The 25,317-nt window shown below is 35.6% G+C and overlaps 1 protein-coding gene and 1 pseudogene across 2 annotated transcripts; one reads left to right on the top strand and one right to left on the bottom strand.

The window, feature by feature from the left end:
* Positions 1-3,327: 3,327 nt before the first annotated feature.
* Positions 3,328-25,317, bottom strand: part of LOC114455169 (cysteine/serine-rich nuclear protein 3-like) — a 64,321-nt pseudogene continuing 42,331 nt past the window's right edge.
* On the top strand, positions 9,846-15,067 carry LOC114454779 (transcription factor 7-like). Of its 2 annotated transcripts, none has more exons than XM_028435542.1 (8): positions 9,846-10,156; positions 11,258-11,453; positions 12,554-12,606; positions 12,706-12,771; positions 12,890-13,037; positions 13,167-13,274; positions 13,383-13,478; positions 14,912-15,067. In XM_028435542.1, exons 1-7 carry the CDS (start codon positions 10,152-10,154, stop codon positions 13,440-13,442), a joined length of 636 nt encoding a protein of 211 aa, XP_028291343.1. In that variant the 5' UTR covers positions 9,846-10,151; the 3' UTR covers positions 13,443-13,478; positions 14,912-15,067. The 2 variants fall into 2 exon arrangements, with proteins under 2 accessions (XP_028291343.1, XP_028291344.1); XM_028435543.1 differs by lacking the exon at positions 14,912-15,067 and adding an exon at positions 14,333-14,375.

Raw genomic sequence — 25,317 nt, 5'->3', positions numbered from 1 at the left:
AAATGTCATGAAAAACACTGAAGCAGAACTCAAACCCACAACCATCACTCCCAAGCGCAGCACCACAATTCACTGCGCCATCATAGCTTCAAAGATGCATGAATTACAGATTTAACTGTATAACAATTTAAAACAACAATCAAGCCTTAAAAGCGGATTCATTTAAATGTTCATCTCCTTTATATTATCCACAGGTTTGTATTCAGGGAACTTTACTACAGATGTCAGTAGATGTTTTAATGCAGATCAACCTCTCAGTGTCTTTCACTTAATGATCTGTATCCACAATGTTAGAAAGAAAACTACCGTTTGAACACAAAAAAAACATAAAGCAACACATTAGTAATGATGTGAGCACGTCTGTGATGTGTGATGTTAATAATGTGTTTCAGAGAAGAGTGTTAAGGTTTATTAAAGTGTTCAGAAACGGTGTTCAGGTGGGCGGAGCCAGGTCGAAACCCAGGGTTTCTTTGATAAAACATGCCAGCGACCAGGTTTAGTTCACGGACAATGTTGCCATGGTAACATACTCAGAGAAGAACATACCTTGCGTTTAGGAATGGGATACTCAGAGTTTCTGTCATTTGAGCCCAAACATACTCATAGTTTGAACATAACCCGCTTTATGGAATAACCCTCTGGTCCCACATCAAGAGGGAGATGACCATAAATGATAAAAACTGTAGAAATAATTCTATTCATAAGGCACTAAATACTTTATTTTCCACTTATTTACAAAATGAGATTCTTTAAAATGTGTATCACTCATTCATTCCATCATTATGATTTATAGTTGTTTTTTCATATAGTATTCTGAGCAAAATGTGGCAGTTGGATATAAAGAGGTACTTGGATTCAGAAAAAAGAGAAAGGGGGTTCAAGTTAGAGAACCACTGGTCTATACTACTACCATATACTGTATTAGTTCTTACTTGTTTATGGGTTCAATGACAATAAATGTGGTTCGTTTGAAAGCAGTTCTGTGACTGCAATTGTCCTTGTTTATTTGTTCAAAGCTACACAAAATCTGTTTTTGGTGTTTATCTATTTTGGAGTTGCAGCCCCCTGGAGAAAAATGCACCAGCCACCACTGATGAAGTATTAACTTCAATAACTTTTAGCAGTACAAAAACGTTTTTATTATTGGCCCGTCAGGGAGATACTCGCTCTTAAAACACACACACGCACAGACCTTTCTTGCTTTGTCACAGATTAGCTCAGGACCATAACAGGAATATAACAACAAGAGGTAGATAAATGTCTGCATTTGTGTTTATTCCTCAAAATATTGGGGCAACAAACAACAATCCTCCCACAATCAATCAGAGCCAGGCCAAGCAGGGAGCTAAAGAGAGCTGGAGGGTGAGTCCTCAGGTGATTTTAATGGTTAGGCCACGCCTTTCAAGCACACCTGAGTCCAATAGGGTCGTTAGCTCTGTGAAAACAAGAAAAAAGACAACAACACAGAGACAAACACACCTGCAACCCCACACACTTGGGTCATCACAGCTTTTATAGGTAGATACAGTATGTGTTTTGCAATTTTTCTCTATTTTTTTTTCTTTTTGTATATTTTTTATTCTGTGATTTTGTTGTTTTGTGTTTTTTCAGTCATTTTGGGGTTTTTTGTGTGTGCAAATTTTTATTTATTTATTGTATATTTTTTTAAATTATTATTGTATATTTTATTTTTTATATTTGTGTATTATATTTGTGCATAGTTTTATTATTTGTTTTTGTACATTTTGCTCTTGTTTTGTGTGTTTTTCTATCTATTTTGAGTATTTCATTTCCATATTTGTTTCTTATATTTTTGTGTAATATATTGTATGTGTGTATATACATGTGTATGTTTTTGTTCTTGTTTTGTGTATTTTACTGTCATTTAGATCAGACCAAGGACTGCATGAGGCCCCCTGGCTGTGTGTTGTAAGTGTTTGTATTATAGTCTTTTAGTACTGTGAGGAGTTTATAATACATGTTGGTGAAAATTAAACAAATTCTTTCAAACACAAAATCAATTTTAATACTTTTATTCTTAAAATCATGTTAAAATGAAATCGACAAAAAATGCAGTTGGTTTTATCTACTCTTTAAAATTCAAACACTTTAAATTGTAGCATTTTGTGCAAAATGTATGCATTTCTTAAAAAACAAAAACCACGTTTGAAAATAATCAGCCACATTAAGCTTTACAATTCACAACCAGCATTTAAACAAAAGAGAACTTTGAGAGAGCAAAGCTTTATAACTTTTACAGACTTTTCAGAAAATCACAATAAATACATATTAATTATAAATAATGAAAAGATGAAATCAAGGATTCCTTACAGATTGAGAATGTTTTGTGTCTAGGCTTCTAACACTTTATGCTTTGGCACCATTTGTACTACAGGCCGTAATGACGCCACTGATTGATTAAAAGCAGCCTTTAAACTCCCTTTGTTTGACCAAAAGCAAATGTCTCCAGGTTAAGAGCTATACTAATACAGCAGTATATAAAGCAATACGTTTTTCCATTCTCCATTGGATGAGCAGATATCAGAGATTATTTACATATTTTGGTAAACAATACTTTATCTGGATTGTCTTATATATTCGATGGCTCTTAAAATCCTTAAAGATCTAAGATTTGACAACTACGGTAATAAAATGAATCAAGTTTGATTGTCAACCTTAAATATTTCTACTCCTCCTCTTACAATTACATCAACTGTGGCATGTTTTTGTCCCCAAAAAAGTGTGTTTATTTATCATTAAGTGCTGTTAATGTTGATTAAATCTAATCTTAGTGTACCGGTACTTTGTTTTATGTTTGGGTTGACCTCTATCTGCCAGAGATCACGCATCTTTCTAACTTTTAGGTATGAAGCATCACAACAGAAACAAACATGTTCATTAAATGAACATAAAGTTATTTGGTCGATGAGTTTCCCTCAATAACGGTGTGAAAAGATGTGAAATAATTGACATTAAAATGTGTTTTTTTTATTATTTTTTGCACCTGGAAATATTGAAAAATTACAGGTTAAAAACAAAAACATAAACAATAAACTGACAAACTCTTATCTAGACATTTGACACATAGACAGAAAAAGTTCCATCTACATTTCAGGTAGCTTTGAAACTGGCTCTGGTTGCCAGATTGGTCTGCTTTGGAGAACAGCTTCTTCTGATCAGTGTAGCAGGTCAAAGAGGAGGAGGGCACAAAGTGCTGATTAGACGTGTAATGGTCCTTAGTCTGATAGTCCGTGTACTGATCACCAGTCATGTTGAAGGGTCCATGGACCCCCGTGCCATTGCTAGTGCTAACTGGATCTGGGAATGCTAAGGACTCTTGGTAAGCATGTCTGCATTTGACATGTCCTCAAAAGTCTCTGACCTCTTTTCATCTTCCTCCTCATCTTCATCCTCAGAGTCACTATTGGTTAAGCTCTGTGAGCTGCAGTCTGACATGGAGCTACTTTCCTCCTCATTCTCCTCCTCATTCTCCTCATCTTCCTCCTCATCTTCATCCTCATCCTCCTCCTCTTTATTCTCATTATCTTCATCTTCTTCCTCATCATCATCCAGCGGCTCCTCCATCTCCTCTGCAGCATGGAGGTGCATGCTGGTCGTCTGTGGAACGGTGTCAGACAGGGAATACTCCAATGTGTGCTGGGACTGGGTGAACAGCTTTGGAGGCCCCAAGTCACTGGTTTCACTGTGGAAACCGTTGGTCGGGGTGGGTTGCTGCTGCTCACGGCTCTTCTCCAGTTCAAACTTCTTGATGGTGTCCAAAAAGTGAGTTCGGGCCTGGTCGTGATTGAACTTTACCCTTCCAGCTGAGTTACTGCAGCCCTCTTTAGTGCAGCCACATGGAAAAAACATCCGCTTCACCTAAAGAAGCAAAAACATTCAGCATATAACAACCACACTTAACATCCGTTCAGTTTACGTGATTATTCCTTTAAAACAGGGACGTCAAACTTAACTATTGTTCAGGGGCCAAATATGGACCAGTTTGATCTCTAGTAAGCCGCAATTTTTAGGTTGGAAAAAGGACAATTTTAACATCAATTGTGCGATAGTTTTTAACAACAGTCCCTGCCGGATCTTCACTTTCAAAATTCTTGATTTTGTAACCAATTTATGTGTAATTTAGAGCAGTTTCTCAAATAGGGGTACGTGATGGCACTACACGGGGTACATGAGAGTGAGATATTATAATATAAAATTTGTCCCACACTAGGCAGGAGATGACTGTATACAATAAAACTATAGAAATAAATCAATTCAGGAGGCAATAAATACTGTTTCATTCCACTTATTTACAATGGGATTCTTTATAATGTTTGTTATCACTTGTTGATCCCATTAAGTTGTTTTTCATTGTATTCTAAGTAAAACATTGTAGTCAGAAAAAGGGGTACATAAATTTAGAAATAAAAGAAAGGGGGTACTTGAGAGAAAGAAAATTGAGAACCACTGATTTAGAGGAATTATGTGGAATTGTTTGTGAGAAATTGCAAAACTGGTGGAAAGATTTAGAGTACTTATCACAATTTGCAATTGAAATGACTGCATTCATGTGACATAAATAAGTGCTTAAAAATATTGTAGAGTTTCATTAAATTGGTGAATTTCAGTAATCTACAGCTAGATTATTTGGTAATTTACACAATAATTCATGTTTTCTGTCATTTTTACTGTCTCCTGCGGGCCAAATTGGATGCTCTAAAGGACCAGTTTTTCCAACCCGAGCCTTGAGTTTGACACACGCTGTAAAGTTGAGGAGGACTCACCCGGCATGGGATGCCTGCAGCGCTGCACGCACACGTCTCCGGGTCACAGAACAGTATACAATCACAGCCACAGTGCTGTCTGGACATACGAATGGCCTGCAGTTCACGGTTCTCTTTCATGTCTATCATCACTCCAGACGAGCGCAGCAGCGTGCACCGCTTTTCGGTGGTCAACGGGTGCAAGAAGATGCATTTGTCCAACTCTGTGTTGTCCATTATCAATCTCATCAGAGATGTCGTCTACTGTGAACATGTTGGCCTCCTCTGACTCCACTGTACCATTCTTAGTCAACTGAAAACCAGACAAAACATTGTTCAAGTACTCTCTAACTCAATGCAGTAGAGGGCTTTAACCTGCCAGCATGTCTCAACAATATTATTTCTATTTTTTATAAATCAAACTGTTCATAGAAAGCTAACCTTTACCTTGAGTTTGATTGAGTTGAGTTTTTCTTCCTTCAAATGCTCTCGCAGCATTTCTTTGTGGATCCGCTCCTGTTCCAGGGCAAACTCATCCAGTGAGTACTGTCTGATCCAGCTGTGCCTGTCAGACATGCCAAGCGTGCTGCCGCCCTCACTGGGAACACTGGTGAATCCCTGCTGCCGTTCAAAGTAGTAAACAGTCACATTCTCGAAATGCACCTTCCTCGTCCTCCGGCGCTTCTCCTTCTTCAGAATGGAGTCAGCTGCAAAGCAAAGGAAGCATTAGGTCACTGTTAATTAAATGTCTCGATTAACTTAAAGCTGTTACCCCCAAAAATGTGTTATTAGATAAAATCATTGTGAGTACCTCATAAATTAATGAATCAAACATTGTCTACTATAAAAATAAATGGAAAAGGGTAGAAATTGTCTCTTGAAAGTTTGTTTTTATTTCGACCCTAAACACACGTTTGTTGACATTTTCATGCGTTGCATTGTGGGATATGGAGTCGCGGAGTATTCTGATATCACGTAGGAATACAGGGAACAAACTCAATCCAAGCGATCCCTGTCCTTCTTGTCTGGTGAAGAAAAACAAGAAACCCCACTAAAAATCTGTATGCATCCATTTACAAGACTCCACATCCCACAATGCAATGTGCTAAAATATGATTAGATTTTATGGATTGAAATGTAATCAAAACTCACGTGATCATGTGGTCTTATGTATTGATCACATCAAATCTGTCTGTGTGTGTTTACAAACATTTATTCCATTTCATATCAGTTTGATCGATGATAATTGAATCTTTAAAAAATACATAAACTCTTATCCTCTATATATTAGTCGACTATACAGTATCTGTAACAGATTTAATAGACTAAAATCTTAATGTCATTTAGTTTACTAAAACTATAACTGAAATCATAGTCCTGATGACTACATTTGATAACACTTTACTTGAAGTTTTATACATAAGGCTGACATTATGATGTCATTATTTTAACCCTAACCCCTAACCACGCTTTGGTCAGTATGCCCCAAGGCAGCTGTGGCTACCTTGTAGCTTACCACCACAGGTATGAGTTTAGTTTGTGAAGATGTGAAGGATAACAAACTGGGTGTAGATTCTGGATTTGACTAAAGTCACACGCTTAAATCATATGGATTTCTTCAACCTCCATTCATGGTCTTTGAGCATCCTTTTTAATACGTTTTTCATTGTTTTATGCATTATTGCCACTATTGAAAAAAATTTTGGTTGTATTCTATATTTGTCTTCGTGTGCGATTGTAAATCAGTTAACGGGCGATTTAGGCAACATTGATTTTACTGTGAGTTTTTAAAATTTGATTGATCCTATGTGCTGAGGTTGAAGCTATACAGACATCACCAAGAAACTATCACAATGGACAAGTGCATTTGAAGATTATTATTCACAATGGATGGATATGGAAGTAATATGAATAAGAACATGAATGATCATTAATTATGAATTTGATTTGAACCAGAAAAGAGTCAAGGTAAAAAAGTATGTAGGTATGACTATTCTGATCATATTAATGACATTACTAGAGGAATTAAAAAGAGCAAAAGACGCATAAAAAACATATTGAGAAATATATTTTAATACTGAAACAGAACAAAAGTTATTGCAATGCAATGAACATCTTCAAGTTTTCTTTAGGCAAACTACTTAACATGTAGCAGTCATGGTGAGCCAACAAATCACCTTTTGAATATGTGCTGACCAATAATAAAACAAAAAATTGGGTAATGTTAATCCCCCACCAAGTCGAAGTTGTTGCAATAATGAATATCTTACTCTGGGTGCCTTCCCACACCACAAAAAGGTAGAAATACATTGGTCAAGTGATTTGAAAAATTTTTTAGTTAGAAATACAGGTGTACATTGAAATAAAAAAAGAAATTTGGGCAGCACAGACATTTTTATTACATTAATTCTACCTATCAAAGACAAAGGCAAGGAGTTCCACCTCTGTAAATCAGCCTTGACCTGGATCAACAAGGGGGAGAAATTAGAAGCAAAAAGTGAAGGGAGAGTGCGGGTGACATTAATCCCCAAATACCTGAATCCCGTCACACTAAATTTAAAAGGAATGTCGGATTGTTTAAGTGATAATGCAGATTGGTTTATGGGATAACATTCAATTTTAAGAAGATTAACTTTATAACCGGAGAAGGAGCCAAACCTTTGAAGTAAGTCCAAAATAGATGCTATACTAGACAGTGGGTCTGACACATAAAGGAGCAGGTCATCTGCATAAAGTGACAATTTAAGTTCAATATCAGACCGAGAAACCCCGTGGTAAATAGGGAGGGATTTTAATGCAATTGACAGAGGTTCAATGGCCAGAGTGAAAAGTAGTGGGGATAGAGGACATCCTTGTCTGGTACCACGTGAAAGTGTAAAATATTCAGAATAAGTATCGTTTGTGTGAATACTAGCCTGGGGTGAAGTGTAGAGAAGGCGAATCCAGGATATAAATCTATTACCTAATCCAAATTTATTAAGTACCGCAAACAGATAATTCCACTCTCCACGGTCGAATGCTTCCTCAGCATCAATTGAGATGACCACTTCAGGGACTAAGGAAGAATTTACAGAAAAAATTACATCTAAGAGAGTGCAGATATTATAAAACAGCTGACGCCCTTTGATAAAACCATTTTGTTCTTCTGAAATAATAGTAGGAAGAATCTTCTCAAGGCGCATGGCTAGGACTTTGGCTAAAATTTTGACATCAACATTTAACAAAGACAGGGGCCTATAAGAGGCACAAGAAGCAGGGTCCTTGTCCTTCTTTAAAGGCCGGGGGCTTTGGTGTGTGTGCAATACAGGCAATAAAGTATATTTATTCAAAAATAAGCACATCGTCTGCTTTTATTATAAATTTCCTTTTTCTGGGACGACAACAATGTAATGAAATAGTTTTTCAGAACTCCAGCTTTAAACAGTCATAGAGTTAAATTAAATTAAAACATCTCCTGTTTTTGTCTCTGGAAAAAGTATTCTGGCAGTAGTAGTAATTTAACTTAATTTGAATAATAATAGTAGTATTCTCAGTATTAATATTGATCAAAAGAAGCCTTGGGGTGTGCATTGCCATGAATCTGACTTTATGATTCACGATTTGCAAGACACAATACAATATATCCCGAAACTGTACAATACAATATACATTGTGATATTTGGCGATATCTGGAAACACAAATTTCACCTTTACAAGTACAAAATTGTATGAAATACAATTTCTTTCTTTTATTTTTAAACTTGTGAGAACAAATAAATGGTAACTAACTATATATATTTTTATATTGGTACTTGAATTACAAAGTGCAACTTTACAAAGTAAAATGCATTGAGGACTGATGTAGTTTAACAACTTGCTACGTGCTATGCATATGTTAGAGCAATAAATCTCTATGTTAAATAACATTGACATGGACATTTGTTGGAATAATTTGATAATCGCACATTGAAATATTGCAATGTATCGCAAAATTAATTTTTTTCTTACACCCTTACTTTGTACTGGCTTTAAACTATTCATATTTACACTATATACTGTATATCGCTTTTAAGAGGCGATTGTTTTTCTTTTTTTTATTTAATGAACATTGTATTTACATTTTGATATTAAATTATTCATTATCATTATTATGATAGACTATACTCTACCAGCTATTGAAAATGTTCCCAGTCTATTGTTGTTATTTTTGTGCCAATAATAAATAATAATAGAGTTCCACATGTTAAAATTCTTTGTTCAAATTAAAACAACTCATGTCTCTGAAAAAGTATTCTAGTAGTAGTTGTAGTAGTAATGATAATGATAATTGAATAAAGTAATATTAGTCTCAGCATTATTATTATTGATAAAACTAATTCTTTGTACTAGCTTTAAACCATATATATATATATATAACATATAATATATATATATATATATATATATATATATATATATATATATATATATATATATATATATATATATATATATGGCCAGCTAGGGCGCCCTCTGCTGGAGGGGCACACCCCCCCAAATTTATATATATTTTAAATATAATTTTAAATGGTTAGAAAAAAAATGTGAAACACACCCTTTACAATAATAACTGTATATGTTTTCTCTTAATTGAATATTAAAAATCTGTACCTATAACAGCTAATCTTCTGCCCATATTTATATTTATTTTACTTTAATTCTTGTTCTATTCTAAATAATTCTGTCGTGTTGTTTGCACATTGTGTTCTTTGATTTTAAGACTTGTGTTATTGAATAGAAAAACCAAACAGGAAAAGAATTGATTTTGGATTTTGCACCTTTTTTTTTTTTTTTTTATTGTTCCCTCGAGACATTTGTACTATACCTGTAGGTGTTATATTGTATAATAGTGCATTATTCTGATTTAAAAAAAAAAAAAGGTTGTTTTTTTCCAATGGTGTGTTGGGTCTCAGAATTGCATTGTATTGTCTTGATATTTAAAATAAATAATATTGTGTACACTGTGTATTGACTTGAACAAAATAAATAAAGTAAAAAATAAAAACTTTATTTTTATTCAGGCATGGCCATGGCCTAAAGCCGGTCCTGCTCTGGGGTCACCAGAAATGTGTGATATCAAAATGGGGTTACAACCCAATAAATGTTGAGAACCACTGCTTTATCCACACTAGACAAAAACAATAATGTTGCTTTTTAAAAAAAGTGCATTATTTAAATACACGTTTTCCATGGCAACCGCGTCATTTCTCACCCTATATAAGCGGTTAGAAAGAAAACAAACCGTTTTCCAGTATTTGTGTCTGCAGTTCACTGTTCAGTCTACAAGGAAAACTCTCTCAGAAATCGCCAGCGATTATTTCTGAACATTATCAACCAGAATATCACATATTAACAACCTCCGCTCTCAAAATGAAGTAAGTAGAAGTTTTATTAGGCTTTATTTTACCGTCAAGTAGTTCCTACTACATTCCACCAGGCGGCAGCACTGCTCCGACATCTTCGTACATGTGGAGGTCATTCATCACAAAGTATAATAATAATAATAGCAACATAATTACAGATATAACTACTAATTTAAATGATATACAGCTGATAGGAGTGTGTGTCACAAGTATTTACACAAAACTGACTTGTCTTTAATGATGTTCTAACATTTTTCGTGCATCCTCTAAATATATTTTCATTTGCATAACATTTGAATTCAAATAATTTGGCAAGATATGGGTCATTTTGTGTGTTTTTGGAGTCATTTTGTGTATTTTTGGCGGGTTCTTATTGTTATTTTGTGTATTTTTCTATCTTTTTCTGCATTTATGTTGTTGATTTGTGCATTTTTGGGGTCACTCTGTATTATTGTTGTGGTTTTCTGTATTTTCTTGTCTTTTTGTGTAACATTGTTGACAGTTTGTGTGTCTTTGTAGCTATTCTATAATGTTTTGTTGTTTTCATAGTCATTTTGTTCCTTGAAGTAGTTGTGTCTGTCTTTGTTGAGTCATTTAGTGCAATTTTTCATTTATTTTTACGTTTTTGTGCATTTTACTGTTGATTTGTGTGTTTTGGGAGTCATTTTGTGTGTTTTTGTTGTTATTTGGGGATTCTTATTGTATTTTTCTGTCTTTTTCTGCATTTATGTTATTGATTTGTGCATTTTTGGGGTCACTTTCTGTATTATTGTTATTTTCTTGTCATTTTGTGTAACTTTGTTGACAGTTTGTGTGTCTTTGTAGCTATTCTATAATGTTTTGTTGTTTTCATAGTCATTTTGTTCCTTGAAGTAGTTGTGTCTGTCTTTGTTGAGTCATTTAGTGCAATTTTTCATTTATTTTGATTTTTTTTTTTAAATGTTTTTGTGCATTTCACTGTTGATTCATGTGCTTTGGGAATCATTTTGTGTATTATGTTTAGTTTATATTCCTTCCAGCTTCTTTCTCTCTCTCTCTCTTTGTGTGTGTGTGTGTGTGTGTGTGTATCTTATTTATTTTCTTTGTCTCCTTGTTTATTTCTTTGTGTCACAGGATACCATTGAACATGCTGATGGATCCTGTGGTCCAGGAGGAGGAGGAGTTGAAGAATCTCCTTCCTGAGATTACAGATGTTGTGGAGCTGTATCCAGAGGTTGCAGGACTGGTGCACTGGGCGACTTACCCTGTGATGTCATCTCCTGCTCCTCCTCTTTGTAAATGTCCTCCTCCACCGTTAACAGACCTCCAAGTAAGAATCACTGAAACACATGGTGCCAATGTGGGCAACATCACAGCATACATTTGTTCATCCATTAAGAACAGACAGACCCTTCCTCATTCTTCTATATGACTCTGTTGTTGTTATAAACACAGTTTTTAATGGATTTATTTACATCTTTTTATCCAGTCCTTATGTGGCATTGGAATATCACCCAGTTTGGTTTCTTTGACAGACCCTAGCAGTAGTTTTTTGGTGGATGGTTGATATCATGGTTGGGATAAAAAAAAAAATTGTAATCACATAATTGATATATATATATCTATATAAAATGATTATAATTGTAATTGTATTTGAAAAAAAAAACTGTTGCTGTTGTAATCATAATTAAATTGTAATTGAGTTCAGATAATTGACTTTGTAATAGTAATTATTCAATGCCAAGGCACAAAAATGTAAAAATCTGGGAATTTTTTTCAGATAAGGCTGTCATAAAATCCAGTAAGGCATAAAAATAAAAATAATAAAATGTAGAACACCCACATTTCAGAGATATGGCTGTATATAGTAAGGCATAAAAATGGAAAAATATGGCTTTTTTTTTTTACTGTTAAGACAATTTTAAAAATTGAAGGAAAAAATAATAATAATTAATGGGTATACTGACAGAAAAGAGGCTCAGACGCCCACACCAAAAACAATAATACCAATATTTTCATTAATTAGGAAGTCTAACAAATTAACCAAGAGATCAAAAACAAATTGAATGATAGATAATAATTTTTAGTGTATTTTATAGTTGATTTAAGATGTGGGAGACAACTGACCCGTTATCATGGTGCTAACAGAAAGCTAACATAAGAGGAAGGTCACATTTTATGGGGTTATTCATTCCAGGCTCAGTAATTGTGATTAACTGAATTTGAACTTTAGTAATTGACAACGTAATTGTAATTGACTTTCAGGGGGAAAATCATATTTGTAATTTGAATTGTAATTGGAAAAAATGCAGGTCACCATACTCATAATATAGTTGTAATTGAACATGGATAATTGAGGATGTAATTGTAATAGAAAAATGCAATTGACCCAAACCCTGGTGTCTAACATTCATGTTTTTGTGTCTCCAGTTTTACAGCACTCCTTTCTTCCCACGTGAATGTTTTCCGTCTTTTGAAGAACGGTAAGCAAAGCAAACAAACACACCTGATCCATCAGACGTTGGTCCACATGTTTGTGACATGATTTCTCATCCAGCGTGTTTATGTTTTTATCTTTGTAGAGATGAGTTGGATGAGTTATTGGCTGTCATGCCACCAGAGGCCCTGGAACCCATCCCAGTTCCAAAGTAAGTGTCCTTGAGTTGTTTTAATTGTCTTTTTTTTCTGAGTAACTCTTGATCAGAGTGTCTCCCTGCTCTCTCCCTCTACTACTCTCTGCTCACTGTTTGTGTTTCGTTCCTTCAGAAAAAGGAAGCGTGAGGAGGGTAAGGGCCCATATGTTAAGAAACCTCCCAACGCATTCATGCTTTTCTTAAAAAGTGAGAGGAAGACGGTGCAGGAAGAGCTCGGCATTAGAAACAGTGCTGCCATCAACAAAGTTCTTTCTGAACGTGTACGTTTGTTGGTTCCTCAATAAGTTATCTGTGATCTTCACATTTTTGTCTTCGTTGTGTTTGTGTGTGTGTGTGTGTGTGTGTGTGTGTGTGTGTGTGTGTGACACTTTGTTATTGTCCATCCACAGTGGAAGTCTTTGGAAGAAAACAAAAGAGAACTCTTTCAAGCAGAAGCCCAAATAGAAGCTGACATCCATGCTCTGAATAACCCCGGCTGGAGCAACAAAGCAAACTACGTAAGTCTACTCTGCAGAAATGTTTACCCATCAACCTTAGAGGTGATGACATCATGACTGTGGAAGTGTTTAATCAGCTGACTAGAATTTTCACGTGTCTGTTTTTAGGGGAAAAAGAGTAAAAAATCACGGATTAAAGCTCCACCTCTGCCTCCACCCTCCTGCTGATGGGAATGTATAATAAACATCACCAACATACTAACGGTAAGTATCATTACTCAAAACATCACTTCATTTTATGAGGATTTTATTTCAAAATGGTTTTTCCACAAATGTGAAATCAGGTCATCAGTTACTATAAAACAAGAATAATGTGTATCTAAAGTAATATGCAGACATGGACACACACTCTGAACACAGGTTTAATCTCAACTGTGTGTTTTATTGTTTTAGTCTAAGACACATGTCAAACTAAACTTTAGAGCATCCAATTCATCCCCTTGGAAAAAAGTTAAAATGACATAGAAAACAATATATCAGCTTCTCCAAATATTTCAAGGAAACTCTAGTCTTTTCATGCTTAGATCACATGATGGCAGTCGTTTTTAATTGCAAATTGTTGAAAGAACTCTCAGTTTTTCCCAAACTGTGCAATTTTCATCAAATTATTTTACAAAGGTTTCCTGAATTACATTAAAAATTTCTCACAATATCAAGAAAATTTGAAGAGAATAACATACCGGGAATAATATCTCTCACTTATTGCTTGGATATTGTCGATACCTTAATCAATACTAATAATAATTCATCAATGCTCTAAAACAAAAATGAGGTGTACCTTAATGTGATGTGCAGACATGGACACACTCTCTGAGAACAAGTTTAATCAGATGTGTTTTAATGTCTCAGTCTAAGAGTATTGAGTTTTGCATCAATTTAACTTCAAATTGTGTCTGTGCTCTCCATAGATTGTTTGAAATGCATATATCAGCATCTAAGATGTTCTTTAACAATGTGAATTAGTTTAGTTTATGGTGGATTCTATCATAGAAACTCACCTAGAAACAAGCCTGCAGTAGAATCAGAAGACTCATCAGCTGTTCTCTATATTTTACTAGCACCAAGGACAGCAACGACATCAGCAGCAACAACAGCAAGGGCAACTTCAGCAGCAACATCAACAGCAACAACGGCAACAGCAACAACAAGGGCAATGTCAACAGCAACATCAGCAGCAACAACAGCAGCAGCAACAGCAAGGGCAACGACAGCATCAACATCAACAGCTGCAACAGCAGCAGCAACAACAAGGGCAATGTCGGCAGCAACGTCAACAGCAGCAGCAACAACGAGGGCAACATCATCAGCAACATAAACAGTGGCAACTATTGATGTTGCTTCTGACATTGCCCTTGTTGTTCCTGCTGATGCTGTTGCCACTGTTGACATTGCCCATGTTGCTGCTGCTGCTGCTGTTGCCGTAACAACAAGGGCAACATCAGCAGCAATAAACAGTGGCAACAGCATCAGCCGCAACAACAAGGGCAATGTCAGCAGCAACATCAACAGCGACAGAAGCAGCAACGACAAGGACATCAACAGCAACATCAACAACAAGGATGATGCTGTTGCCGCTGTTGATGTTGCCCTTGTTGTTGAATCAGAAGACTCATCAGCTGTTCTCTATATTTTACTAGCATCAAGGACAGCAACGACATCAGCAGCAAGAACAACAAGGGCGACGTCATCAGCAACATCAACAGCAACAACCGCAACAGCAACAACAAGGGCAATGTCAACAGCAACATCAGCAGCAACTACAGCATCAGCAGCTACAACAAAATCAATGTCATCAACAGCAGCAACAAGAAGGGTTATGTCAGTAGCAACATCAACAGCAGCAGCAGCAACAACAAGGGCATCGTCAAGGGCAACATCAACAGGGGCAACTGTTGTTGTTGCTGCTGATGTTGCTGTTGATGTTGTTTTTGTCATTGCTGCTGCTGTCACTGTTGATGTTGCTGTAGAAGTTGCCCTTGTTATTGGTGCTGCTGCTGTTGCTGCTGATATTGCCCTTGTTGTTACTGCTGATGCTGTTGCTGCTGACGTTGCCCTTGTTGTTGAATCAGAAGACTCATCAGCTGTTCTCTATATTTTCTTATCATCAAGGACAGCAATGGCATCAGCAGCAAGAACAACAAGGGCGACGTCAGCAGCAACATCAACAGCAAGAACGGCAACAGCAACAACAAGATCAATGTCATCAACAGCATCAGCAGCAACAAGAAGGGTTATATCAGCAGCAACATCAACAGCAGCAGCAGCAACAACAAGGGCATCTTCAACGGCAACATCAACAGGGGCAACTGTTGTTGTTGCTGCTGATGTTGCTGTTGCCCTGGCATTGCTGCTGCGGTCACTGTTGATGTTGCTGCTGACAATGCCCCTGTTGTTGCCGCTGTTGATGTTGCTGCTGACGTTGCTTTTGTTGTTGAATCAGAAGACTCATCAGATGTTCTCTATTTTTTCCTAGCACCAAGGACAGACAGCTAGAACAAGGGCAACGGCAACAACAAGGACAATGTCAACAGCAGCAACAACGAGGGCAACGTCAGCAGCACCATCAACAGCATCAGCAACAAGACCAACATCAGCAACAAGACCAACATCAGCAACCACATCAACAATGGCAACAGCATCAGCCTTGTTGTTGTTCAAATTTCTATCTTATGTCTATATCTATAGCTATATATATTTTTATATATTTATATTTGTATCTAAATGTATAATAAAACAATATTTGAACTAAGTGGGAAAAGAACTTGCTTTCTAACTCACACACACACATCACAAAAAAGGTATTAGAAGTCTATTTATTCAGAGTCAATAGAAAATCATTGACCAATGTCAATGTGTCAATAAATATTTTATCGATTACTTTTTTTAAAAAATATCTATGAAGAAGGAAACTGGGTTTTCAGAAATAATTCAGGAGAAAGTTTTTAAGCTGTTCAGGGACCAGGATTTGTAATGAAAGTGGACAATATCATTTTCCAGTGGATATTGCTGCTGAAAAATTATTTTGGTGCAAACCAATCAGTAAATTCAATAGTCCACCCTTTTTACAAAAAATGAATTATACAACCTATACATTAATGACCCTTCCTTACATGTGAGTACATAAGTTGCACGTTAAGTGTAAAAGTGCTGAGTCTTATAAAAAATATGAGCCAGAAGAGGCTGGAAGGGCTCAGATAGTTAAACAGTGAAACTTACACACAGAAACTGGTGAATTACTGACGTGTTTTTGGCTGTACCAATCGGTCAGACCATAAAAACATTTGGAGTTTTATAGACTGTCAAAAGTTATATCAAATCAAGGAGAACAATGTAAAAAGTTATCAGAGGAAAGGAGGTGTTTGTGGTTAGTGAAGCTGAACCAGGATCTACGAGGCTAAAATCTGGACAACATCTGAATTTGTTTGGCTCATTTCTTGTCAGGTAAGTGAATTGTTGATAGCAGCGGCTGATGATAAGAATACAATTCATTTTCACCTGCACTACTATTAAATATGATTTCAATCAATCACTCAATCTTTTATTTGTATAGCGCCAAATCATAACCAATGGTATCTCAAAACACTTTACAGTAGAGCAGTAAAGTGTCCCCACCTGACACGTTACTGCTCTACACACGGCTTAATGTGTGTGTGTGTGTGTGTTATTGTTGCACAGATACGGAGAAAATAATTTCGACTTCCCAGTTGCCACATTGTCCAAAGACACGGGTAAAATGGTGTCGGAATACCACTCAGATTCTTCTGATGAGGAGAGCAAACGTTCCTCCCCCCTCACCATCCCCAACAGGAAGTGCTCTAACCAGGTAACCCATGGAGCAGAAATCACCTCCTTCCTCACTCACCTGTTCTTAAACCACTGTTGTTTCTGTGTTTGAACTTATCTTTAACTTTTTCCTTCCCCAGACTTTAAATGCAGCTGCTCCATCATGGAATCCTAAAAATATGAGGTCAGGAATGTGTGCCAGCAATCCACAGCCCCGCAACAGAACCCCCATTCCTTGGAGAAACAAACTATGGGTACCTCCTTTACCAGAGGCAAAGCCTCCTAATGGGACTCCAACCATCAATAATCATTTTTTTTATCAATAAATCCAATGTAAAAATGACTTGCCTATATATTTTCTTTTTTAACAAGTGTTTTATAGCTTGGATACTGATTGCAGGGTGACTACAAGTAGGAAGAAGTTATATTTAAAACTTTAAGACCTTTTTAATACCACGTTAAAAAAAATTTAAGACCAAACTTACGATGGAAATACAGACCAAAGGGAAAATATATTATTTTACAATTGAAGGCATTGATGTCAGTTAATAATATACAATAAGGAAAAATGAAAGTAATCAGTTGTTCAAGAACATTTTTCAAATGTGTTTATTAATGTGGAAAGAGAACAAAAATATTGACATTGTCCTAAATTATATTTATTGTAACAAAATTCTCACAACATTTAATATCAGTGGACAATAAACTAGAAATCAAAATTGACTGGAACCTGTGAGCAAACCAAACACCAAAGTGCTTTTATCAGATTCTTCACTGTGTAATGCTATATGTGGAACTTTGATCAAAAATTAGGCCTTCTAAGAAAATGTAACCAACCCACATTAGCAGCCTAATTTCTGTCCTGGCTAATGAAACTTTATGTTTCTATTATGGGCCCACCTTAGACATAACAATGTGAACACACTATTTTCATTTGAAATGTTGTGAAAACAGAAATTCTGGGATGAGGTAAAAGAGGTAGGTGAGAAGGTAAGGGAAAGAGAAAATGTCTGACTGGACATCAAGGCATGTGTCTGAGTTCTGTTGATTTGTCTTCCAGCTCCCTCTCAACTAGAGCTGCAACAAATTATTATTTTCATAATCGATTAATCGGGAGATAAATTATTTGATGAATCGGATAAAAAACACCACATTTTTAATTTCAGCCTGTTTATTCGTCCCATTGTGAATGTAGTGGTAGGTCACCCAAAGGTAGACTTCATTAGCTACACGTGTCCATATATCAGCAGTGAGACACAGTTTGCTGTTTGTGTTCATTGCATTCTTCACTTCCTTTAAAGTCTCTTCATATTTTCTCTCCATGAGCTTTGTAAAATGTAAAACATAAATTGTGTCGTTGAGGGCAGAATGTGACCTGGATTAAAGGTGAGGATGATTGTAGTGAAGCTTCATCTTCAACCATGGACACAGACCTCATGTCAGTGATCATCATGTAGAGGATGTTCTCAGTCACAGCTTCTCTCTGTGGTTACATCATGTGTTCATCACCATGACGCCTGTCATTGTTTGATCTTTTCTGATGAAATGAGAAAGATAGTATAGCATTAGTATGTATTATAGCACAATTTACTACAACTAAAGTATTAACTTGTTTTATATGCAGTATTAGGTTAAGACACGTTCATAGTCCAAAGAGCAAAAAACACACACACTAACACATAAAGTACAAGTACCTTAAAACAATTAAACAAATTTAAGTAGATGTGATAAGTCACTTTAACCCCAGTCTAAATGTAATTAATCCAGCCTCACTCCATTACAGACCAGACTTCATCTTTAATCTATTACCACCATTATGTATAAGTATATATATAAAGCACATTTAAACCCTGCTTAAGATGATAAAATAAAATAAAAAAGTATCTCAAACACACAACGTGATGGAATAAACTTTTTTTAAAAGTCCAAGCATTTTATCATTTTGTTCCAGTGTTTTCTTTACTACTACATCTTTGTTTTTATGTGTATTTTTTAGTCTTTTAACTTGTTGGACATTGAAGCAAAACATAAAAAAGGTATAAATTATGATCAAACTTGAGCATAAAACACAAGTGAATCATAAAACTTAGTTACTAATTTGTTCAAGAAATGTCTTTGGAGTCATTAATATCAACTTTTAGCCTCAAACAGGTGAAATAAACCATTTACATTTGAATGTCCCCATTTTGGACTAAAAATCCAAGTAAAGTGCCAGTAACCGTAATAATAATAATAATAATAATAATAATAATAAATCCTTACGGGAACAATAGGGCCAAAAACCCCACCTCATTATTGTATGAAGATTTATGTATAAACTAATAATGATTTGTCATTACTATTTACTTTTAGTTTAGTGTAAGTTCATTTATTGTTGATAAAAACATTTAATTATAAAATTATATCAAGAAACAAAACAATAAAAGAAAAGGAAAATAACTATCAATATTTGTTTACAGTAATTCAAAGAGATACAATCAGTGTTATGATGGATGGTGAGAGAAGACATAATGTGTAATGTTGATGAACAAGTTCGGATTAACTACGGCTGGGCCTGCGGAACATCTCAGTGCAGAATAGCACGTACCACATTCCTGAGAATTCAGTCAAATGACTCAGTTCCACCGAATAAAACAAATCAAATTGTGCAACATTGAATTGCCTTTGAAACGATATATCACACAACTATTTCCCCATAAAGTTGGAAATTTACAGAAATAGAGGTGGGCCCCTGGGCTCCATTTAAAAAAAACAAAGTGAGTAGTGTTTGAGTTCGGTAGTCCGGCCTAATAAAAATCAGTCTTTCGGTCAGTTTTGTAACCAGTGGATGGCGGTAATGCACCTTAATCAGATAAAGTTCAGTGATAGCCTAATCATTGTCTCTGGTCCAAGAGATGAACTTGGATGAAATAGAGTTCCATGCTTGAACAGTCGCTGGTCGAGCCTTGTTAAGACGTGCAGTCGTATGTTCGAGGTTGATAATATTGATCAGGCTTTGAGACCAAAATTATTTCATGCACATACCTGGAGTAAACCTATGTTTTAATATAGTTTTTTCTTTTTTTCGCAGAGGTAAAACCTGCAAACACCAGCTTGAGCTTAATTTGTGTTAAAGTTACATCAGAATGATAATTAAGGAGACAAAATGTGGGATTAAAAATGTAAAAAATGTTCAGTACGTTTGCTAACAGAGTTTACATGAGACCAGAATTCAGAAATGATTTGACAATCCCAAAACATGTGTAAGAATGTCCCAAGTGACACAGTTCCACATATATGGCAGTTTTTTGTTGATTGTAATTTCATTTGGAATCTCTTATAGGGTGTAATGTAAGCTCTATGTATGGCATTGAAGTGAATTAGTTATTGCGCTAGATTTTTGGAAGGTGAAGTGAGGTTGCACCAGATCTTCCTCCAATATAAACTGCCCAGTTCCTTATTCCACACGGATTCAGTTGGTAGAACTTTAGCGCTATGCTCTATCAGTTCATGGTATATTAAAGAAACAGAGGGTCTATCCAGTAACTTAGAGATCAATTTTAGCATGGGATGTGCCTAAAGGGGAGAGTTCCAGGGAACTCCATAAGCTTTTAGGGCTGATCTTAGCTGAAAATAAACAAAGGAAGTGAAAGCAGTAAGTGAGAAATGTGTTTTTAAATCCTGTATCGATCGAAGACCGTGAATGTTGTAAATAACAGTGTTGTATTAATTTTTTAAAGATGTCAGTAGTTTGGCCTGAATCTCTGTGAAGTTATTTTTTTGTAAAGTCTCTATTGATTGTATTTTGTTTTCAAGATTTGTTATTTGTCGAACTCTTGTCTTTGCTAGAGTTGAAGAGAATGAGATACAGAAACACGGATAAAACACTTTGTGGCCTCCCATAATATCTGTGGGTTAGAGCACTTTTGTGCATTAATGTCCAAAAACTCTTTTAATTGGGTTTTAAGTGAACTGATAAATCCTGAGTTAATTAGTAAGGACGTATTTAGTCGCCACCTTGGTGCTTTTATTTTAATATTGGGTAAATCAATGTTGCACAGTAGTGCAGAGTGATTGGACAGTGGTCTCGGTAAAATAGTGATGAATATATTTGTGTTAATTTGTATTATTCTGTAATTAAAGCTGGGCTGAGAAAAATATAATCTATCCGGGAGAATGTCTTGTGTCTAGCAGAGAAAAATGTATAATCTCTTGCATTAGCATTTTGTATATGACAAAGATCATGCAAAGCAAGATCTTCAATAAGTGTATTCAGCAGGTTAGATGATAGATTGGCAGTAGCATCTGAATTTGATCTGTCAAGAGATGGATTAAGGACTGTATTCAAATCGCCCCCCACTACAAGGGAACAATCATTTTGTTCTAATAGTGTGTTTCCAATGAAATTAAAAAGGTCTCTATCAGGCTCATTTGGACAATATATGGATGTAAAAGCTAATTTATGATTAAGATTGTTAACACGGGCAAAAGCAAGTCTTCCTTTCCCATCATTTCCAGTGACGTGTCTTTCTATGGTGTAAGTACTCAAGAACACGAGTTTTTCACATTAAGTGATAATAGATTTAATACACAAGTACACAAATTATTCAGCTACCAAGATGTATTAGTGCTAACGTAAGATGAAGCTTAACTGCGTAATCGCCCTGCCAAATGCTGTATATTTGTCCAAATACTGCTGCAATATAGAGTAAAAATATGTCTGTAAAGAGGAGGGGGTGGGGAAAACTATATACAAAAACTAACAGACCGTACAAAAAAAAAAAACTGTTGGTCTGCAAGAACATAAACTCAACAAATTGTGCCAGATAGTCACACAGTGATTTAAACACAAAAAATAAATACATTCGACAATACTAGAACCAGCAAAGTCAATCTGGATTGTACGTTAATGCTAAACCATCAATAGACCCCGTTTAGAAGAACAGAAGTACTGGACTGGCAAATATATATTTAATATTGCCAATTAAATAATACAATTTCCAATGTTACCCGCTCACCAAAAAAATAAAAATAAAAAACTGCTTAAACACTAACTGCTTAAACTTTAAGAACTTATTTATGTCAGGTAAGATTCGAAGACTCATGCGTCCATATCCGTCACGTTACCCTCTCTGTCATCCTGGAGATCCGCTTGGGCCACTGTTAATAGGCCTGGGGTTGTTACCATGGCGACCACTTCACTTTCTCCAGGACAGCCTTCTTCAGGACAGAGCTGCAGCTCTTCCTCCTGGCTGTCATTGCTGGGCTGAAGTCGGTTGTTTTCGGGGTGGCTTCGTTGGATTTATACTTCACTGCGAAGACATTCCGTGCGCCGTTAAGGATTGCCGCTCTGTCCTGCCAACAGAGCAGTCTGAAGATGAGAGTTCGTGGTTTGTTGGAATTAGCCTGGCCTCCGTCATACACCCGATGCGCCCGTTCAATATCGATGTCACTGCCATCCAACGAAGGGATCCATTTAGATAGATTCTTTTTCAGGTAGCCAACTGCATCTGAACCCTCCACTGATTCTGGTAAGCCGACCAGCCTTATGTTATTCCTTCGCCCCCTGTCCTCCAGGTTTGTCAACTTTGTGGTAAGGAGGTCAAGCTGTGACTTTAGCTCGCTAAGAAAACGCCTATATTCCCATGCCGCGGCCTGCACAGCATCCATTCGGTCCTGGGTCCTCTTAGCAGACTTGCTCACTTAATAGAGTTCATTGGTAATGCCATTCACGGCTTCAGCAGTCTTTTGTATTTCTGTTCGCATGTCATGTAAAGCTGGTACCATGATCGAATCCACAGCATCCCTAATGGCGGAGGCAACAGCTGAATCCAGTACACCGCGTTGATCTTTGAGCGCTAGCTTAATGCCGTTAGCAATGGCTGCATCCAGTTCTTACTTCGAGATGGCAGATTCTTTAGTTTTTCTTTATAGGCAACTGTTCAGCCTCCCTTTTCCAAGCGTCTTTGGTTGAGGAAGTACTCATGATGAGATGGACGTTGAAGTATTTGTTGTATAATATCGGATTATTGAAAAAAAATGACTATGCTAGGCAGAGATAGACACTACGCTGGCATCGCAGTCGAGGGATCACGTGATCCCAGCAGGAATGTCTCTCGTTTAATAAATTTACTGGTAATGTCTTGGAAACTCATGGCAAAAAATGGCAGATGGATTATAACTGTATTCAAACTAGACAATTCTCTTTTCATACTATGCAATGTATATGGTCACAATGGAGTAACTCAAGCTAAAAATATGTTTTATCAGATTTATTTCAAAATTGAGTGTCGACAAAAAAAACATAAAGATGCACAACTAATTATTGGAGGTGACTATAATGATGCTCCAAATGATTCAATCAATAGAATCCTGGAAAAAAAACTCTCAAAGCTTCTGTTTTAAAGCTACATCTTACTGAACTGAAAAACTTCTTGTGACAGACATCGTGAATGACATTGAGTTTTTTAACCCTCGCTGTAAGGAATTTACCTGGTGTAATGCTAGACGCACTCAACACTCTAGAATAGACTCATGGTTAACATCTTCATCTTGTATACAATTTATATCTGAGGTTTCACATTTACATGCTCCATTATCTGATCACAAAATGATTTTGATTCTCGTTTCTGGTTCCAAAGATAACAATAATAATCTAAGAGGATACTGGAAGATAAATAAAAACTTACTTAAAGATACAATCTTTCAACACTTTGTGAAACAAAATGCACTAAATATTTTCAATAATGAAAAGTTAAATAATATTCAAAAATGGGAGTATTTCAAATTCAAAATTAGAGAAACTGCTATTCATCGTAGCAAAGAAATAAAGAAAATTAACAATGCAAAAGAAAGAGGAGTTATGAATAGTTTAAAGCCCTTATTAAATAAAGAGAATCTTTCTATAAGTGAGCAAACAAAAATAATACAACTCTAAAAAGAAATAGATAAATTATATAATGATGCAGTCAAATTATAAACGATCTAGAGCTAAATGGCTGAAAAATGGAGAACAAAATTTGACTCATTTCTTTGCACTTGAAAAACGTAATAAAAAAGAAATATGTCGGCACTAAAAATAAACGACAACTTAAACACTAATCCTAAAGAAATTTCAGAATATGTTTGTTCATTCTATAAAAAAATATATGAATCTAAATTCAATTCAGAACACTGTGAGGAATTTTTTAATACAATCAAAGAATTTATCCCTACTATTTCAGATCATTTCAAGAAGAATTGTGATAAACCTCTCAAACTTTGAACTTATTGAAGCCCTAAAACATTAGAAAAAAGGTAAATATCCTGGAATTGATGGTTTAGTCACAGAGTTTTATCTATTTTTCTGGGAGATTATTGAATTCCCATTAATGAATATGTACAAAGATTGCATTGCTAATCAAGAAATGACAGCCACTCTGAAACAAGGATTAATAAGCTTGATTCCCAAACAATGATTCTTTATGCATAGAACATTGGAGGCCAATTACTCTCCTAAATATTGATTATACATAATTCTCACTTGTTTTTGCCAGACACATAAAAAGAGATCTTGGCGAAATCATGAATGAAACACAGACAGGTTTTATGTCAAATCAACACATAAGTAATAACATTAGACTAATCTTGGATTTGCTTGATTATTCTGAACATGTGGACTCAGAGGTAGTTACAGTTTTTCTAGACTTCTACAAAGCATTTGACACTCTGGAACATCCATTTATATACAAGATTTTAGATCTCATGGGTTTTACAAAGATAACAATAGTAACTTAATGATTTACCCGAGCACTTCCAAAAGATTCCCTGTTAATAGATCTGTTCGTCAAGGTTGTCCAATTTCACCAATTCTTTTACTAATCGCAACAGAATTCCTTTCATTACAAATTTTAAACAGCTCTGAAATTAATGGTTTATCGATAATTAAAGGAGAAATTTGAATTACACAATTGGCAGATGATACGGTTTTGAACCAGCAATACAATTAATTAAAACATTTTCCAAAGCATCTGGCAAACAACTCAACATAGGTAAATGTGAAATATTATCCATACATGATACAGATAGTGAGAATGTATGTAATATACCATTCAATAAAACTGTCAATCACATAAAACGTCATAACTAGACAACCACAAAACTTTCTTCCCCGACTTAAGAAAACACAAAATACTATGAACATGTGGCTCCAACGTGATTTGACAATGTTTGGAAGAATTCTCTTAATGAAAGCTGAAGGTAACTCTAGACTAATATATCCTGCTTTATCTCTATTTGTTCA

This window comes from Gouania willdenowi, chromosome 21, assembly GCF_900634775.1.
Source record: "Gouania willdenowi chromosome 21, fGouWil2.1, whole genome shotgun sequence".
NCBI lineage: Eukaryota > Metazoa > Chordata > Actinopteri > Blenniiformes > Gobiesocidae > Gouania > Gouania willdenowi.
This window is presented reverse-complemented; position numbering and strand designations above follow the sequence as displayed.

What these genes read in the sequence shown, in the direction of transcription:
- LOC114454779 (XM_028435542.1), top strand. An exon ending in GAACCCATCCCAGTTCCAAA is followed by an intron (nt 12,772 to 12,889) that starts GTAAGTGTCCTT and finishes TCGTTCCTTCAG; the next exon opens with AAAAAGGAAGCGTGAGGAGG. An exon ending in ACAAAGTTCTTTCTGAACGT is followed by an intron (nt 13,038 to 13,166) that starts GTACGTTTGTTG and finishes GTCCATCCACAG; the next exon opens with TGGAAGTCTTTGGAAGAAAA.